Source organism: Crocodylus porosus, unplaced genomic scaffold (genome assembly GCF_001723895.1).
Source record: "Crocodylus porosus isolate Cpor-Errol unplaced genomic scaffold, CroPor_comp1, whole genome shotgun sequence".
Lineage (NCBI taxonomy): Eukaryota > Metazoa > Chordata > Crocodylia > Crocodylidae > Crocodylus > Crocodylus porosus.
Window position 1 is genome coordinate 61,045,530 of NW_017728949.1, and position 19,979 is coordinate 61,065,508.

At 47.0% G+C, this 19,979-nt stretch overlaps 1 protein-coding gene across 6 annotated transcripts in view; it reads left to right on the forward strand.

Moving 5' to 3' along the window:
• The window catches only part of KALRN (kalirin, RhoGEF kinase), a 750,361-nt gene that overhangs the window by 222,339 nt on the left and 508,043 nt on the right, over positions 1-19,979 (forward strand). For all 6 annotated transcript variants that reach the window (XM_019553787.1, XM_019553783.1, XM_019553780.1 and 3 more), the window contains exon 2: positions 7,042-7,116. In XM_019553787.1, the coding sequence (XP_019409332.1) occupies positions 7,042-7,116 (75 nt within the window). The remainder of the gene's footprint in view (positions 1-7,041; positions 7,117-19,979) is intronic.

Below are 19,979 nucleotides of genomic sequence, written 5' to 3' on the forward strand. Positions count from 1 at the left end.
ACCAATGCCCTTCTGTAAGATCAGAATCGTAAAACATCCCTTCTCCCGTCTTGGCTTGCATCTGTTACTATACGTCTGGCCGGTGCCCAGCGCTGATCTTAGTCGGACCATCTAGATGCTACTGTTCTAGAAGCAATCTTAAAATCACCTGAGACTTGGGGTGCGGGGGGGAAAGTCGTAGGAAAGAAAACACGCGCTGAAGAATCCAGAAGAAAAAAATACTTTGAAAAACGGGGAGAGATTCCAGAAGGGGCCTTGGCAAGAGGAGGGGAGACGATGTGCTCCGAATGCGTCGCAGCATTGCCTCCTGGGCTCCAGCGGCAGTACCCAAGGGACAGGTTTGGCCCAATGAGCAAAAGAAAATTCAGTGCCAAAGCTGCTTAACTGGTAAAATCTGTTCTGAGGAATATTAAAAAATGCAGGGTTATTTTCCTAAAGCTTTGCATGGGGTTTTAGCTGAGTGACTCTATTGAAGTCATTAGGAGCCATGTGACTCGAAGCCCCATGCAGCGCTTTGACAGGATGCCCTCGTTCTGCGCACACATGCTTGTTCCCCGTGTAAACACATTCCATATTTCCAACAGCTGAGCTTTATTTCAAGCCCTGTAATTGCTGCGTTATTTTTTTTTCTGATCAGAATGAAACCATTTCTAGGAACAGCTCTGCTTTGCTCAGCCCTCTGGTCCTGTACACTGTTCCCAACAGTGGCAAGTGCAGTTTGCTCCAGAGGAAGAAATCTCAGAGTAGGTAGTTACAGAATAACCTATCTCCAGAGGTAATTTATTTCTAACTCCAAGAGCTAGTGGTTGGCTTAAACCCCAAAGCTTGTGGGTTTATATTCTTTCCAAAGCTCTTGCTTATTTTATTATCCTTAATACTCTTCCTCTTGAGATTTGTTGTTGTTGTTGTTGTGCATATAAATCTCCAATCCTTTTATGAATTTGGCTGAGCTGTTGGCCTCATCCTGTAGCACTGAATCCAGAGGTTAATTTGCCACTGTGTGAAAAAATATCTCCTTTTATTGGGGTTGAATTTTGCACATGGTTGTTGAATGTTCTCTTTTAAGAGCTTTCCTCCAAATCAACCATGCGGTGTCTAGGATAAAGGGCCCTCCTTACAATTTTGAGGCAGGGCAGTGGTCAAGGAACTTAAGGTGGCTGTGTTTCGAAATGGTTTTCTGCTCTGGGAATTGATTGTATAAGAACAGCATCTCAGAGCGCCATGTTTTTACCTCTCAGGGTATGTCTCCAGTGATGTTTAGGGTCAACTTTGAGGGCTGCCCTCAATCACTTGAAGCCTCATGAACTGTCTTCTCCCATCAGTCTTAGCCCACACTCATGTCCACATGAATAGTGTGAAGCTCAGACTTGACCTGTTCCCTCCCTCACCACCTCTGGCAGTAAAAGTTTTTACAAGACTAATTGCACCCTTCACCAACACTTGTGGGTAGAGCGCTGCATGGGGACTTGGCAAACCTGGCTCTGTTCCTGGGGGATGTCAGACCAGTCACCGTGTCTAGGTTTCCCTTTCTGCAAATGGGGAATAGCTGTGTTTAACCTCTTTTGTAAAGTGCTCGGAGATCAGGTGGAAGGAGCACAATAGGTACCGCCTTGCCTCTGCTCACCTGTGAGCCACTGACTGCAAATCGGCAAATGACTCTGTTGACACTACATGAGAGAGAGTATTATCCAGCTCACTGTTATCTCTGTTGGCCCTACTGGACCAACAGCTGTAAAGAGCAGAGAGCTCTTGTATCCAACCTTAAAGTCATCAGACCTGCTGGGCTAAGTAGTAACGCATTCACGGTCACTTGGCAGCATATAACTGCACTTTTCTCCTCCTCCCTCCCAATCACTTCCCTAGGATCAGCTCCTCTGTAGACAGCAGAGTTGAGAGTGGGCCTGCGGTGTGTTGCTGGGTGAACAGTAGCATCGATGCCATGGTTTATATACAAACCAGACCAAGACTTTTCTATGCAGGGAAAGACCATACACACACAAGGTAGTATTTGCAATGGAAACAAAGAGATTGGAAACAGCTGGGAGGGAGGACAAAAATGTTCTCATCTAAAAATAGTAAAAATGGGGATGTTTATAAAAAATGATGAATTAGAGAACGCATTGTGGCTGAACTGACCTCTCTTGGAAACGGTGTTGGTGTTGCTCTTGGGGGAGCCCTTTTCCTTATTAGAGCTTCTGCTTTCCCCCGCTACACACTATCCCCCAAGCTGTACTGGAGTACCAGGCCCGTACGATGCAGTGGCATTCACAAGCGTTTGTTGCTGGGTGGGCTGACCATTAAGGGGAATTGGGTTTAGCCCTGTCTGTGATTTAATTAGCTGCATCTCAGGTGATGTGTGATGTTTCTGATTGATACACATGGTATACATTGGCACAGTATATCATGAGACACTGGCAAAGCGCAAGAAGTTCCTCCTAATAGATACTGAGAAAGAGACCCCAACATTAGAAACAAACAAGCAAATGAATCAACCAACTCCACATTGTATAAATGCACAGATGGCCACGGCCGAGAGGACCAGAAGATGTAGTCAGTGCCACCCCTTGCACAGCGGTGTAAAGGGTTAGGCTGGTCTTTTGTAGGAGATTGGCTTAGATCCATAGTTGTACCCCAGGTGATAGACTTGAGGCCAGGGATCAGGTGACAGCGGGAGCATGATTTTTAAAGGTATTTATACATTTTTTAGGCACCTGATTGCCTGCAGAATCTGGCCCTTGTACCTTCTGCCTAGTTGGCAGCCAGTATCAAGTGGATGCCCCAGGGGTTGGTCCTTGGTCCAGTTTCGTTCAATATCTTCATCAGCGACCTGGAAGATGGCACAGAGTGCACCCTCCGCAAGTTTGCAGATGACACCAAGCTGGAGGGAGTTGTAGATATGCTGGAGGGTAAGACTAGGATTCAAAGTGACCTAGACACATTGGAGCATTGGGCCAAAAGAAATCTCATGAGGTTCAGCAAGGACAAGTACAAAGTCCTGCACTTAGGATGGAGCAATCCCATGTGCTGGGGGCTGACTGGCTGGGCAGCAGCTCTGCAGAAAAGGACCTGGGGTGGACAATAAGCTGAAGATGAGTCAACAGTGTTTCCTTATTGCCAAGAAGGCTAATGGCATCCTGGGCTGCATTGGTAGGAGAGTTTCCAGCAGGACAAGGGAAATGATTATTCCCCTCTATTCAGCACTGATGAGGCCACATCTGGAGTGCTGTGTTCGGTTTTGGGCACCCCACTACAGAAAGGAAGTGGACAGACTGGAGAGAGTCTAGTGGAGGGCAATGAAAATTGTTCAGGGGCTAGAGCACATGACTTATGAGGAAAGACTGAAGGAATTGGGATTATTTAGTCTAGAGAAGAGGAGACTGAGAGGGGACTTAATAGCAGCAGGTGGGTTCGAGAGAGGGTGGAGCAGGACTGTTCTCAGTGGTGGCAGTTAACAGGACAAGGAGCAGCGGGCTCAAGTTGCAGCACGGGAAGTTTAGGTTAGATATTAAGAAGAATTTCCTCACTAGGAGGGTAGTAAAGCACTGAAACAGGTTACCCAGAGAGGTGGTGCAACCTCCATCCTTGGAGGTCTTGAAGGCCTGGGTAGACAAAGCCTTGGCTGGGTTGATCTAGTTGGGGCTGGTCCTGCTCTGAGCGGGGGGTTGCACTAGGTGTGACCTCCTGAGCTCCCTTCAACCCTCATTTTCTATGATTCCAAGAGGTAGCTTCCAGAAGCAGGTAGGCTCATTTGTAGGGGTGCTGAGTCAAGGGAAAGGATGTGGTTTATCTGTATGATTTACAGCAAGCTGTTTTCATGTTTAAGAAATCCTACCCTAAAGAAAGGGACAGAAGGTTTGTGCTGCCAGGAACATCGTTTAATGTTGGACAACTGGCTCACTGCCACCTTGTTTCTTCTTTGTTCTGACCGCTATTGAACACTCTTCTGCTGTGTTTTGTAAGATTATAAGTACACCCCTGCAGCTCTGAGCCATTCAGGCCATGCACATTCATACTGTTGCATTTATCCACTTGCCTTGTACATTGGTTTGTGCATAATTAAATAAAAAATGTGGAGAAATAGATGTGCAAAGCCCAGCATTTGCCAAAGGCTAATCTACTGCACTCGTTCCTGCCCGGGGCAGGGTGTCGAACCTGATGATCTATTTGGGTCCCGTCCGACCCTAAGCATTATGAAACGGCTGCTGTTTTTGACCTGACTGGCGAGCTAAATTTTGGGGTTGTTGGGTGTTCTGGTAAGGAGGAGAAATTGGTAGTGGAGCTGGGGTATTTTTGATGCACTTCTCTTCAGTTACAAGAATCCTGCTGACTTACAAAACCCTGCTTTCTTGAGCGCACACAAGAGGAACCAGCCAACCGGAGACAGTTCCCCTGCTCACAGCCCCAAGACACTTTCAGACAACACTCCCAAGCCCAAAGCCTGCTCTATAGGTTTCCTTCAGAGTCACGCACCACTGCTTGTTTCAGGCTGCGCTGAAGCTGACTCCTTCCCTCTGTCCCCGCTCCAGCCCCCGCCTTGTCCCCAGGCCCCTCCGCTCAGAGCGGTCCAGTTCCTGAGCAGCATTGCCTTCACCTTGGCTTTGGGCAGAAGCGTGTGTCGAACTGACTGTGTAGCTGAAGGGTGGTAGCTTCAGCAAGGCTTGACCCAATCTCCAGTGCTATTATGCTAGCCCTGCAGTAATCTTCCCCTTGCCTTTCTATGCATGAAGCCCCACGTGACCTGCTTTGGCCACTACCGGGACTTTGTCCCAGTGAGCTGAACACCTAGGGGAATTTCACGTGTGGGGTTTCTAAAGTGCATCCCACTGTTCAGATACAGTCTGACCCAATGCTAAGATGAAGCTTCTGGCTTCTTCCTCCTTACGACTGTAGGAAGAAAGGGAACTTCATCATGCAGCCTTTTACTGCTGATGAGGTTAACCAACCAGCAGCGCCCATTCATTTATCAAGGAACACATAACAACAAGTATAATGCACTGTGGCCACAGGTATAGACAACCCCCGCTTAGGGCTCCTAATTGGTTCCTGAAAAAATGAGCGTTAAGCAAAACCAAAAGTTTTTGACAACCCAAGAGGGTGATTGCAAGTGTTTTTAGTGACCCAGGATGGCAACCACAAGCGTTATAGTGAAACTTGCTGAGCACTAAGTGGAATCAGGTATCAATTATAGTGAGCGTTATAGCAAAATAGTGCTAAGCGAAACAGCGTTAAACAGGGGTTGCCTGTATACTGATATCACTTGTGTCAGCAGAGTTTAGGCCTAAGCCGTTTAGCAAAAATGGGCAGGCAGGCTTCCACCACCTGATCTAGAGGAGAACTTGGTTAACAACAAGAAAGTAGCAAGTGGTTGTGCATGAAGCAGGCAGTCACTAGAAGAAAACAAATGTGTCTATAAAAGAAAGGAACGTTACATGGCAAATACAGTGAGAAGGTACAGTGTTACACAAGTCATCTTTCATAATGGACCGTCACCCGTAGCACAAAAGTGTTTGCGTTTATTCATGTACGTATGCAAACAAGCTCACACCGACACTAGGTACAATGGTATTTCTTAGGACATATTCCTAGTAAGGTCCTCATCCTGGCAAAATCTGGGTAGTCTGCCGTGTTGTTGTATGCACTGAAACTAATTTTCCCAACTGCTGTTTTCTCAGACCTGCAGGCATCAAAATACTAGGTCTTTGGTAGGTACCTAATGCCAGAGCCACGACGATATGGTTTTCTTATTCCTCATTTAATCTCAGACAACTGAATCTGCTAGGAGCAATACTAGATTTAGCAAGAAAAGAGGCAACGGAGTGGAGAATCACACCAAAGCGGCCACATACGGTGATTGGAGTGAAAGTGTCTTGTTTCTGGGCAATCATCAGAAGTACTTCTAAGTGACAGGGTTATCCTATGCCCTTGCCTCTTTCTCACATGATTAGGGGATCCTGTCTGTCAGAGAGGTTGAAGTTAGAAATAAAATGTTTCAGTGAACGCAGTAATCTTTTGTGACCGTGGACGTGTGGTGGATGGAAAGCCGTATTGCAGCTATCTTGTTGTGATGGGTGTTCACCCGGCAGTGACAGACGCTCTGTATACTATAGCAACTGTAGAGATGTCCTTCAAACGCTCATCTATTTATTTTTCCAACAGCAGCTGATGGAATAGCAGTTTCTGGTCTGCAGTGGGGTGGCCCATTAATATTGGCCCATGGTAGATAAGGGAAGTGTTCTTGGCTTTGAAAGAGAAGGCATTTCAGAGCTCATTATGTTTCCAAGTGAGTGAAAAATCAGTGATTTATTGGTGAAAACCCTTGAGGGGGTGAGACCACATGAAGCTTCAAGGCAAGGTAAACAGCCCATTTTGAACTACCTTGCAAATTTAGCAGCATTGATACAAGGCCACATTTTGACCCTGGGCTACTGCCCTTGCTGTTAGGGGCAGAAAGGGACCTGCAGCAATTGGAGGCTCTGGAGGATTTCTGGGTAACTCAGGTGGGTGCTCACGATAGGAAGAGGCCTTCCAGTCTTTGACATAGTCCAGTTTACTCTTGCCTTCATCCAACAAACCTGTGTTAGCTGCAGCTGACGGAAAAGAGGGCAGGAACTGTGTTAACCCAACCACCTCGGTGATGTATTTCTAGGGGTGAAGTCTGCTGAATGCAGTCCCACTGCAGTTTTGCATGGGCAGGGCTCAGAGGCTGGAAGGGGCCTGGTGCTCTCTTCCACTCCCGTGCAGCCCGGCAGGGCTACATGTCTGGTCTGTAGAAGGGCAAAGGGAGGCATTTGGATTTCCTGGCTGGAAATGATTGACTTGGCAGGACAGCAATAGGAAGGGCAGATTCTCCCTAGCTTTCTTCTCACAAACCAGTGAAACGAATGCGGTTTGCATCTCAGCAATTAGAGTCTGTATTATAGTCTTGAAATTACAGAAAAGCACTTTCTGTCATTTGATTTGCACAGAGAGAAATGTCTAGGAAGCCGAGTCCAGGATGCCGTCTATTCTAATGTGCTGTTGTTGTTTCCCTCTGTTTTGCAGGGTCTTTTCGAAACGATGGCTTAAAAGCGGCTGATGTCCTTCCCATCCTGAAGGAGAAAGTGGCCTTTGTGTCAGGTGAGCACATCTTTCATTTGTCTTCCCTTTAGGGATGCACTGCATCATGCCAGTGAAAAGGTGGGAAGCACAGTAGTAGTGCGGATGTCTAGTCTAGTCCTTCACAGTGGTAGACACACGCGAAGGATCAGCTTCTGATTTCTCTTCCTTACGCTGATTAATACTCTACGTCATGAGCAGCCCCGTTGATTTCCATATAACTGCATGTAGAGCCAGACCCTGCCCAGTACAAGTGTATTGAAATCTGCCCTTTTTACTTGTGGCTTGCTGTCAAGATAGGCTGGAGGAGCAAAGCTCCGGTCCACTTCCCGGTATCTCAGCTTTCTGGGATTTCAGATCCAGCATCCCATTGCCTTGTGAATAACTTTATTCCTATGTTGCATCAAGCGCTGTATCCTACAAACTGTGGAGTATTTGGTTTGCAGTCCCAGGCAGCCGGCAGCTTGTAGGGAACCTGGTTCATGGTAATGTTGATGCTCCCTGTATAGAACAACTCTTCCTCGAAGACCCTGGAGAACAGGGTGCGCTGATCTGTGGGTTTTTATTCTGAGGAACAAATATCAGTACACTCTGTTTGTGGACATTTGGGGCAGTTGAGAAGGCACATGGGGAATGGTTGGATTCGGGCACTGTTAGAGTGGATTATGATTTGCTGGCTGGAAGTGACGCAACAGGCAAAAATGATGACACTCTTGTGCCAAGTGAGCCATATTTCTAAAAGAAAAAGAGACGCTTCAGTCGCAGAATCCCTGGGGTCCTGAAATTATCCCAGTCCTCCATGCCGTGGCTGCTTGCTTCAATCTGTTATGGTCTCAGTCTGAAAAGCTCTTGTCAGGAGCAGCCAAACAACTCCACTGGTTCCTTGAGACATCCTCTGCTCCTTGGGTCCCCGTGGTGCCACGTGCTGTAAAGATGAGGGAGACAACAGACAGAAGGGTCATTCTGTACCCAATCTTTCCCCTCCTCTGCCCTCCACCCTGACGTACCAGGGCAGGGGTTTCTGTTGAGAGGATTGGATCATGGACTTGTGCAATGGTGCTGCCGGACAATTCGTGAAAAGTTTTGACCTCGAATTAATGGTGGCTGTGAAATGCACTCGCTGTGTGATGAGAGTGCATTTGGTCTAGATGCCACTTTGGCAGTGTAGCAATGACCTGAACAAATATTTTGTCGCTGTGAAAGCCCCAGATATTTTGACTTGAATGACAACCTGGGACATTTCAGAGGTTTGCAGAGAATTTCGGCAAACACCATGACATCGAGTGAAAAAACAAGAACAACCTAGCAAGACTGGGACATGTGGTTACTTTATCTTGCTCTGTCTCATTCTGAATATCTTAGGATGCCTTGTGCACTTGAACTATCGACTTGAATCTTGTTGTCGGCTTCTCTAAGGAGGTGGAACAAAGCAGTCACCAGTGCACAGCATCTGCAAAGCTCATTGGGATGGGGTGTAGTCCTAGAGAGTGTTACACAGGAAGGCATTTAAGCAGAGACTGCTGGAAGTTATCTAGGTCCCTTCTGTTAAATCAGGGGTATCAAACTCATCCAGCCCTGCAGGTGTGCAGGCTGAACCCGACCAACTGCCTATGCAGCATTTGCAGTGCTGGGTCCAGTCCATGTGCCACACACAGGGGCCCTCGGGGCTGGCATGAGACATGTGCTGCACACAGTGCACAGGCTGGACCCAGCACTGCAGGCAGCACAAGGTTTGGTCCAGGTTACTGCATGAGGCCTGTGCCCCAGACTGCCTGCACCATGGGCAGTGTGGGCCCTGTGTCAGGCCCAGGCGCCATGTACACAGCAAACTCCCAGGCTGGTGCGCACTGCTTGTAGTATGTGGCAATGGGTATGGCACATGGGCTGGACTCAGGGCCCCATGTGCTGCCTACAGTGGACAGGCGGACCAGGCACTGCACATGGCACGCGGGGTCTGGGGTCCAGGCTACGTGTGGTGTCCCATGTGACCCACCTGTAGTGCATGCAGCGCATGGGGCCCTGGGTCCAGTCTGTGCACCACACAGCATGCAGGGCAGGGGCCAGCACACAGGGCTGCTCCAGCAATCCACAGGCTGGATTGTGTGGCTCCAGGTTGGAGCTGGCTGCAGAAAAAATGTTTGACGCCATGGTGCTAAGTGATTCTGTTCTCTTGGAGACGACCAGAAGGATATTGGCAAACATTCAGAGTGCTGAATAATGACAAGATCTCTGGGTTTTGGTTTGACTTATGTGAAACATAAATACAAAGTCGTGCACTTAGGATAGAACAATCCCATGCACCAGTACAGGCTGGGGGCTGACTGGCTAAGTAGCAGCTCTGCAAAAAAGGACCTGGGGGTTACAGTGAACAATAAGCTGAAGATGAGTCAACAGTGTGCCCTTGTTGCCAAAAAGGCTAACAATGTACTGGGCTGCATTAGTAGGAGCATTGCCAACAGATTGAGGGAAGTGATTCTTCCACTCTATTTGGCACTGATGAGACCACATCTGGAGTCCTGTGTCCAGTTTTGGGCCCCCCACTACAGAAAGGATGTGGACAAATTGGAAACAGTTCTGCAGAAGACAATGAAAATGGTTAGGGGGCTGGGATACATGACTTCTGAGGAGAGGCTGAGGGATCTGGGCTTATTTAGTCTGGAGAAACGAAGGCTGCTATTAAATCCCCTCAGTCTTCAGCTCCCTGCAGAGTGTTTCCAAAGAGGGTGGAGCCGGACTGCTCTGTGGTGGCAGATGACAGAGCAAGGAGCAATGGGCTCAAGTTGCAGCAAGGGAAGTTTAGGTTAGGTCAGTGGCAACATGTAGGGGATGCATTTGCACCCCCTGAGAACACCGGTGCACCCCTGACTGGCTGCGCTTGCTGCTTAGGTGATGGGTGGGGGGGCAGGCAGGAGCACCAGTGCCCCCCCTGCAAGCTCTGGCCGATTGCTGCAGCCCCTCCCGGAAGCAGCTGCACCCAGTCCTGGAAGTGGCCGCAGTGATTGGCCACAGCCAGAGCCGACCCGAGCAGGGTGTGGGGCCTGGGGCAAATAAGCCCATGCAGGGCGCTGCCCCCTCTCCGATCCCATGAGCCTCAGACCTGAAGAAGCTGCCACTGCCACTGGGGGGTGGTACTGAGCAGCCTGGAGCCACCGCTCTGCCTAGCTCTGCCTAGCTCTGCACTGCTGCTGCTTCGCCCAGCTCTGTGGAGCCACCCAAAGCATGGGGCCCAGGGCGATCACCCCGATTCACCTCTCTCTCCCCAGGGATGGCCCTGGCTGCAGCAATCAGCCATCGCAGGATTGGCCATGGGCAGCGAGATCGGTTGTGGGGACTCCCCCCCCAGTCGGTGGGATAGGTCGTGAGAGGGGCATGTGCCCCCCCGACTAAGGCAGCAACAGTTGTCCGTGGGTCAGGTATTAGGAAAAACTTTTTCACAAGGAGGGTAGTAAAGGAGTGGAGCACACTACACAGAGAGGTTATGGAATTTCCATCCTTGAAGCTTTTTAAGACCTGGGTAGACAAAGCCTTGGCTAGGACAGTGTAGTTGGAAATTGCCCTGCTTTATGCAGGGAACTGGGCTAGATGACCTCCTGAGGTCCCATCCAACCTTAATTTTCTATGATTCTAAGCTCAAGAATCCTTGGTTCTGGGGCTTTGGTTCAGTGCTAACTCTGAGATCCTCTTCACTACCTGTATTTCTTGCTGCTTTGACATTTGCTTGGCTTAACCCTGCTTTACCTGTGCATTATGAGAGGAGCACTGCCAAATGTCTGCACACTCCTCTTGAGTTTCTCTAGGTGATTCACTATGGACAAGGACACATGGGAGAGCTCTTCCCTGACAGCCTCACTGCTTTCCAAAGGTTGTCTCTGCATGAAATGTGAGCTTTCCCAACCCAGAAAGCTAGATAGCAACCTTAGGATTTAAACCTCCTATCCACAGTCTCCTGGCACAATGAATAGAGATAATAATTGCTAGTGGCTTTGGAAAATAGAATATATGAGGCTGCGGCCTCTTATTACAATAGCCCCACCTTTATTCCTTAAGCCTGAGTTCAAGCAGAGTTTGGTCTCTCCCTGTATCATTGTAATGAAGCAGATTTAGAAAAAGACCTGAATGCATGAACCGATGGCTGGCATCTTTTAATTGAAATGGAATAATTTGCTAAAATATGACAGGAGCACAAAGGCGAAATTTTTTTTGCAAAAGAAAAAAACAAGAAAATTACTGAATTTCACCAGAATTGTTTCATGCCACTGCTATTAAATGGGCTCCTCAGGACAGGCACTACCCATATACTATCGTCTGTATCTGAGTAAATAGAATGCAGCTGTTTTGTGCTTTGGTCTGCTTATGTAAACTAGCAAGGCAGAGCGTTATTAGGAGGTTGTCATCAGGGCTAAGTACAGACAGTCAAAAAGCCTGAGGATGGGTCAGTTCATTCTTCGCAAGTTAGTCTAAGCCGTGTAGATAGAACAGATAAGCAAGTGAACGAACATTTGCTTTTGATTCCAGAAATGCAGCCGCATGCCTGCAGTGGCCCAGATGCCTCCCTGCTGGAGCAGTCAGCTTGGGCCAAGGATAGCCTGCCCACCCTGCGAGGTGTGGGGGGCTGTTGTAGGGTAGGTGCAAAGCATCCTGGGATGCTGGAGGACTGTGAGTTAACTTGAATCTGGAAGGGATCTGGGACAGAAGTTCAATAAACCAAATTAGGCTAAATCAGTTAAGTCTGATACTGCATCCATCCAGGTTTATGTTAAACTAGTTTCAACCATTTTGAAAGCAATTTATGTGTACTGAACTTGTGTTACAGATTTGAACTGGTTTCTGATCACTTATATCAATTTATGTGTAATTTCTGTCCCTAGCTCAGGTGACGCATGTCAACAGAAGATTGTGAAACAGTCCCAGCAAGGCCTAACAGTCGAGCTCAAAGGAGAGCTCACATGTTCAGAAAGCCCCCTGTCTCTAAGGCGAGGAATGGCAAAGACCCTTGGTGCCTCACCTGTGTTAGTTTCTCTAGCATGGTTCTGGCTTCCTTCCAGCAGACCAGAATATGAGCTTGCTCTATCTTGGCCAAGCCTTTGTACGCAGCTGTCAAAGGTCCCATTTCAGTACCAATAACCAGTAGAGCTAACATTTGCAAAGTATTGCCATCTGTATCATTGCAGTGCAGTTGTTTTCTTAAATGTTCACAGTAAGGCAGACAGGTTAGTGACTTTGGCACCAAGCTTGTGGCACATACCCTAATAAAACCTTGGCTTTGCCCAGTCAACGTTGTGCTGTTACCAGTAAGAGCTTTAGGAAAGGTCTGACAGGTTTAGAGCAGATTTTAAGCCAGGGATTGGTTTTTATTTTGCAAGGAGATGAACACAGAAAAAAAAGATATAAAAGAGGGATGCAGGATTATTATTTTTTCAGTGAGGGGTGGTGAACACAGCATTTTGGAGGATGTGGTTACAGCTGTTCATGAGAAATCCAGATGGCCCATTTGATGACTGAATTTAAGGTGTTCTGTTCACCTACTTGATTGTAATAAATAGAAGATTTAACCTGCACAAATGTTAGGATGTGTGTGCTCATTCAGGAGACTCCTGGGAGGTAGAGAGCCCAGTTCACACAGCTTCTATGCCTTTTTCCTCCCCTCTTTGGCTCCAGCTATCTCCCTTACCCAGGCAGAGGTTCCCTAAGGCTAGGGACAGACACTACACATAAACCAATTTAAGTGATCAGAAACTGGTTTAAACCTGTAACAGAACATAAGTTCAGTGCACATAAACCATTTCAAAATGGCTGAAACTGGTTTAAGATAAACTTGGTTGAATGTAGTATCTGACTTCAAACCTCTCTCCTAGGGTCAGAAAACATTTCTTCTTCTTCCAATGCACCTCCAAACTCTGACCACCCTTAGGCTGTGAACACTTTGTTTCATGAGTAACTCTTGGCATAGCCCAAGATTTACTCAACAAGGAAAAAATTGAAATATTTATTCTTACTTAGTGTCATACCTAAGACATTTTGATCCAGAAGGTTTCACAGAGACTTCCAGTCTCTGGAGGCAAATCCAGTCTAAGAAAACTGCAACATCCGGGTTTTGACATTTTCATATAGGTAAGATCTGTTTCTGTGGCAAGGCAAGGATCAAAGGAGCTGGCTGGCCAGATTTCTGGGAGGATGGCTGAGTGTAAGGCAACCCATGGGCACAGGAAGAATAGTTGAATTGTTTTGTGTAGTTGTAATGTTTATTGTAATCAGCCTAGATTGAGCCAATGGGAAGTAAAAATAAAGGGGTGTCTTTATTTCATTTTGTTTTTTACTAAGAATGTAGAAGCAAAGGATGTGGGTCAAGAAACAACCAGCCAGGTCTAGGCTAGTTATCTATAATTATACATAAAACCAGTCACCTCCAGCATCATAGTCTTAACCCAGACTGAAGGGTCTAAATTGACTTGTAAGTCTGAGGGCTTGGACACAGAGAGAGCTTTACAGGAAATGAAGACATTTGATGTAAATAGACCAGGTGAAAGGGCAGCCTGGCAATTTAAGCTGTACTAAATTTAGGACTGGCAGGATGAGTCAAAGTGGAAACCCTTAACTGTTGTTTAGTGTCTGAGGCCATTGTTGAGTCTAGGAAAAGCGTGCTCCAAGGTAAACAGGATTATCTTGGAAGTGTGGGCTTCCCTGAAAACTTTGATGACGGCACAAGGTGCAATCCCATTCTGCAGCTCATGGGAGCACGTGCTGATGACAAAGTTTCTCTTTCAGCGTACTCGGTGTATATGCAGCATGTTCACACTTAGCTTACTTACATCGGTTTCTATATTGCTTTAAGTTACGCTGGTGTCTATGGCAGACAAATGACCAGGGGATAGCTGCCTGCAGTAAGCTCTATTAAAGCAATTCCCTGCTAGGGGACAGAGGACACAACAGTAGCTTGTTTCCGTTAAGCAGGTGACTTCCCCGGGAAGAAATGATCTTGATCTGCAGGCAGACAACACTCTTGGGGTAGAAGTGATATCTTTTATTAGACTAACTAAATAGCCAAAAAAAAGGTCTTCCTTTGCAAGCTTTCATGCCCAAATGCCCTTCCTCCGGCAGAAGAGAATTCAAAGACTGTAAAAGTTCTCCCAGGTAGACATAAAACTTCATGTTGCACAGGGGAGGTAAAAGATGGTGGGGTTCCCCTGAGTATAACAGTCCATTTTAAAAAAGGGTGCTCTGTGAGCATGCCAAGCAGGCACGGACAGTAGGTTAAAGCAGTCTTGTTACCTGATGGTGTCCGACGGCAGGCAGGGTGTTGAATTTTGCTTCTGTTTTGTTCAGCTGTGAAGTTTTCATTTCAAAATGGCTAATTACAATATCTTCCATGTTTCAGGGATATTGGTTTAAAAGGGATATTGGCACATATGGTCTAAAAGATCTGCAACACACTTGTGATCTAAAGCACACAGGTGTTGTACTTGCTCCTGACTTTCCAACAGGCTGTCTGCCATGTGTCCCCTGCACATTTATACCACGTAAATGAGTACGATGGCGTAAATGTACGGTGTGTCAGCATCCTGCGCGATTCATGCATTAAGAATTGTTGCAATTCCTTGTTCTGTTTCCTATGGATGCAATGAAGAATTGATTGCCGTCCTTTTTATAATGCCACTTTTCTATATGAAGACTGCCATCAAATTCCCCCCTCCATCCTCTCTTCGATAGACTAAATCATTCCAGTCTTCTAACCTTTCCTCTTACGTCCCGTTTTCTAGACCTCTAATTGCTTTTGTTGCTCATTTAGAATTTTCTGCTATGCTTTTCCAGGGTTTTCTTTGAAGGAAAAAGGGAAGGTTTCAGACTGTGAAATCACCAGGGCTTTTGATTGCATCTGAGCCTGTAAATTAACTTGCTGTGGAAGCTCTCTGGGTCTGTAGAGCTGCTTGCACTTGGAATCGAAGGCTGAAAGAGAAATTAAAGCTCTCTCCGGGGATATCTGGCTTCCTTTGCAGGTTGTGGTTCCTCGCAAATGGAACGTTAGCAGGGTGCGGAGTCAGTGGCCATATTTCTTTCCATATGTTTTAACAATAGCTATGGTTTAAATCAAACAATTTTAGCGAGACTTGCTACTATCTGCCAGCGCTCACTGTCCTGGCTCTGACACGCTAGCAGCCTGCCAAGAAAGATCCACCTGTCTCCCTTCTGAGCAGTGCGAGACCTTCTTTTATGTGCTGCCTTAATTGGCTTGTTTCAGGTTAATGAGGCCACCTGTGCTGACGAAGAGGGCAAGCATCGCTCTCTCCTAAATTCTGCTCTTCGGGGCTTATAAAGCTGTGCTAGGATCTGACCCAGGACTGAGGACAATCCCCTTTGATTCAGTGACTGGCGTCTAGGACGACCTTTGTGTTCTGATAAGTGCTGCGCCACCCAAAATCAATCAGCCAAATATACCTGTTTCATTAACTGCTGCAATTTTAATTAGATCAGAGTAACAACAGCAAGGAAAACAAAGTAAGGGTGAAACCAAGAATTGAGCTTGTACAGCAAAGGGACCCTTGTACGCGAGCTATAGACAGGGCCTCGAAAACTACTCTGGTCGTAAAGTGGCTGCCAGGCTTTTGAACGAGCATTAGTGACAACATTTTCTGCAGGTTAAAGGCACAGAAACCAGCTGCACGGTCCCCAGGGTGCTGAACACTGAAGTATACTTCAGCAAACACCCCTCCCTGCTTAAGTTATGCTACATTGGGAATGTCTCTTGATATAGAAACCAGGGTCTGGGTTTTCCTGGACATGTCCTCTTTTTTGGCCCCATGTCCTCCGTCCTGGTGGGTTTTTTACAGTGCAAGCAACTGTCCGGATTTTCGCTTTGCTCGAGGCTGGGGGCAGTGGGGAAACCAACTGGCTGTTGGGAGATGGCGTGCTCTCGTGCGGGCCCCGGCAGCTGCTGAACCACGTGCGTGTGCGCGAGCAAGCTGCTCGGGCAGCCAGGCTGGGAGGGAGCGGGGGCCGCGGGTCAGAAGTGCGGGGCACCGGCAAGGCTGGGGGCAGTGGTTGTGGTCGGGAGTGAGTGGCACCAGCCAGCAGATCTGGGGGGTGGGAAAGGGGCTGTGGGTTGGGAATGGGGGGGCAGCAGGGGCTATATCACTACCCCCCTCCCCCAGTCACATGCCCCCATGTCCTCTTTTTTGAAATTACAAATATGGTAACCCTAATTAGAAACTGAGGCTTTGGGGACTTCTGCCCGAGGAGAACTCCCACCATAAAGCTCTGCGAGGTCCACCGCTCAGCCTTTTGCCAGGCTTTCTTATTGCTTGATATAAGGTTTAGTTGCGGCAGTGTTACCATATCCTAGAAGTGACCCTGCAGACATAGTATTGGGAGGGCACCTGACTGTATCACTGAAACAACCTCCTTAAAACCAAGCTATACTTACTGAGATGGAGCGGGGTTAGGTGGATCCCAAAATTTGAAGACCAGGGAGGCAAATTCAGTTTTCCATTTGACAGCCCTAAGATTGCAACCGGAAGGTTTGGTGATGGTGCGGGTTGTTCTAATATTTCCCTTTTTTGCTCCTTCACGTGTGTCTTGTTTGTGGGATTTGAAGTCTCTGAAGGGTTCCTCACCGCCAGGAAATTCATACAAGTGGGAAAGTGGCTGTATGCTCAGAACTGATGAGTTTTAATTAACCAGAAGCACTGAGGGCTAAAATTGAATGTACCTCATGCCAGGGCTGCTGGCCATTTTCCTTGTCAGAAATGTTGATTTGTTAAAGTGTCATTGTTTTTGCAGTGATGTACCAATTTTGAAGAAATTCCCATCAGGAAATTTCCATTATGTCAAAGGTTGCATTTCTCTTTAAGGCTAGGAAGACGGACCCCCATAGTAGCAGATATTTAACACCGGCAGGCCTAACTCTCTGGGCTTTCACTTATCTGTGGGGTCTCCAATATGACATCGATTGGGCATAGTTTGCATGCTGTGGGTGTGGAAATTTCTGTGCAGCCAGTCAAATGGGAACAATTAATTATGTTTTTCATGTTTTCTGATGAACATCAGGGTCCCCATGTGCTTATTTGTGTTGGGCTTAAATCAGAGTGGCAGATTGAATAAAGAGAGGTGATCAGCTTGGCATTAGTTGTCCTAAACCTGTGCCTACCCATTCTGCCTGTATAAGTTTCTGACAGGGCAGTCCTCTACACCGTTCCCTAGTTTCTTCCAAAAGTGCATTTAGCAGCATGGCTAACATCTGTCACGTGGCACTTGCTCTCTCATCCTTCCCCATGGCAGACACCAGTGGGGTGTCTTGATTTTTTTTTTTCTTTATTGTTGTTTTTTTTTCTTGGAGAATAAAAATATATATAACCATGGCAGGAGGGGCCAGGTCAAAACAATGCACCTTCCCTTAGGTACAGAAAGAGGTGAGGTTTGCACAGGTATAAATGACACCAAGGCAAAAGGCGGTGAAGAGTGAGGCCCTGTGTTCACACCTGGAGCTCCCTTGATATAGTAGAGCAGAAAGGCAGCTCTTGAGGGCATTTATTCCCACGCTTCAGGGTATCTCCCCTCAAAAATTCAGTCTTCCATAAACAGGCTTTCCTCTTATTGTAGAGTCCCGCAGCACCACTAGCATCATCTCATCTGGGACCATGGCAGGAGAGTTTTTCTGCAGCAGGGCACATAACAGGAGTGTATTTGTTCATTGAGATTTAAATATGCACACACAAAAGGCTGCTGATCCTGGACAGAAGGTAGCTTATTTGCTGCCTATCACAGTAAAATTATAACAGTTGCATATTCCTTCCCCGTAGGCATAACCATCAATCAACAAATACCTATTGCCAGCCAAATCAAAATCTCCCCATCTGTCCCAAATGCCTGCTTCCCTGATGGGATCTGAAGCATACCTGGAAGGTCAGGTGTGGAAAAACTAGCATAAGCCAGTTGAAATTGGTTGTCATATTATGCAGATGCTCCTGTTAAGCAACACTGATGACATTCAGATGCTGAAACAGGCTCCAAGAGACTCCTTGGCTCTGAGTGATGGCTGAATGACATCTTAGTTGGGGACTGGGACACAGCATTGAGAACATCTTGCCAACAGCTGCTGTGTGCTACATCAAGGGAGCTCCAAGCGTGAACATAGACCTTGTACCTCAGTGCTCTTCACCTCTGTGAAATGGGGCAAAAATTCCACAATTTTGATTGGATATAGGGACTTCATAGTGGTGAAAGAGAGAGAAGCAATGGAGACCCAGGCCCTTACTTATCACATTTTAGCTTTGTTAGGTTGTCAGCATGGGCTCGATCCTCCTTACAATTGCACTAGTGCATTCCCATTGGAAATCACTCAGTAGAATGACTCTGCACCTAGAAATAATCTTATATAAGACTTTTAAGAGTGAATTAATGATCTGGGAGGATAGACAAGGCTTTGTGTAGGACTAGATGAAGCATTAGGTCTGGCAGAAATTAGGCCAGGGAAAACGAAAGGAATATTACTTTCTTTGAGACTCTGGATATAAATCCATTGCTATTCTGCAGTCTGTTGATTGCATTTTGGAAGCCTGGACATATTGCTTCTCATTATGTAGAAGTGTGGGAGCTCATTTGTGCTTGTTCTATCGTCCAGTTCTGCACAGGTCTTCATTACCATTCATCTTTTATGATGAACTGGAAGTAAAATCCCTCTTGAAGAACAGTTCATCTTTTCTGGAAAGTTGCTTATGGCGCTATCTCTGCAGCATTGAGATTTATCTTCTCAGGACCCAAGATATCCTGGGGAGCCAGCATGAGCTTGTGAACTGAGCTATACACATCTGAACAGAGGCCAGGAACTCCTGTGTGCCTACTCTGCCTTTGCTATTGAACTGTTTTGTGGCCTTAGATATACCCACTGCACAGCCCTTACGTACACTGAAAAGCATGTACTTATGAAAGTAAACCCACAAAATCCCAGGTATCAGGAAGGTGGGGCAGCAATACAGGAGCCTTGGAGCAGAACACAGTTGGTGAGAGGGTTAATCAGCGCTCAGATAGACAGACAGGTGTGGAGCTGAACTGTGCATGATAGATAGAAAGGTGGTTAGCCACACTAGTCTGAAGTCAGGAAGGAGGTAGGGCAGCGTGGCATCCTGGGGTGACTATACATGTGCACTGGGGCGGGGGTTTAGTTAAAGTGCCCCGTCACCATTTTGAAATGCGGGACACTGAATACACCAAACACTGCAGCACACTGGCTCTGATTCGAATGCTCCAGCAAACTCGATTCACCGAGTCTGCTCCAATGCGTTGTAATCAGAACATATCAGAGCATGTGTAAAAGTGCCCTTAGAGACCAGCTGACGCAGTTAGAGAGATCTTGGCTTCCGTAGGCACCAACCTACTTCATCAGATGCTAAAGAGGAAGGCTGGACCTCTGTGAACCAATTCTTTTTGAAGGTGCTACCCTGCTCTATCTTCAACATGATAGATGGAAATGACTCTACCTTTTCGCCTGGGAGTGCTTGTTGAATAAAACAGACATCAAATGCAGTCACGAATAAATTGGATCCCGCAAAACTTGAGTTCTAGCTTGGTGTCTGTTGTTTACCAGGGAGCACACCCCACGCGATGGCTTGAATTGGGGTAGCAGATGCCCATTTCATTCTTGCACTACTTTGAGTTGCCTGTCATCTTATCTCACTTCCTTCCTACCCTCATTGGCCAATCAGAGCCAGTGGCAGCACACTTCAAAAGCGCTGCTGTCTGAGACTGGGGTGTGGAAACCCTTGCTCACATGGTTGCTCTGCTGGCCACCACAAGCCGGCAGAGCAGCAGAAGCTACAGCCAGAGCCCTTCTTTGCAGGTAGGTGAAGAGCGGCACTATGTATGGAGGATAATCTAAGGAGGTACTGTTGCAG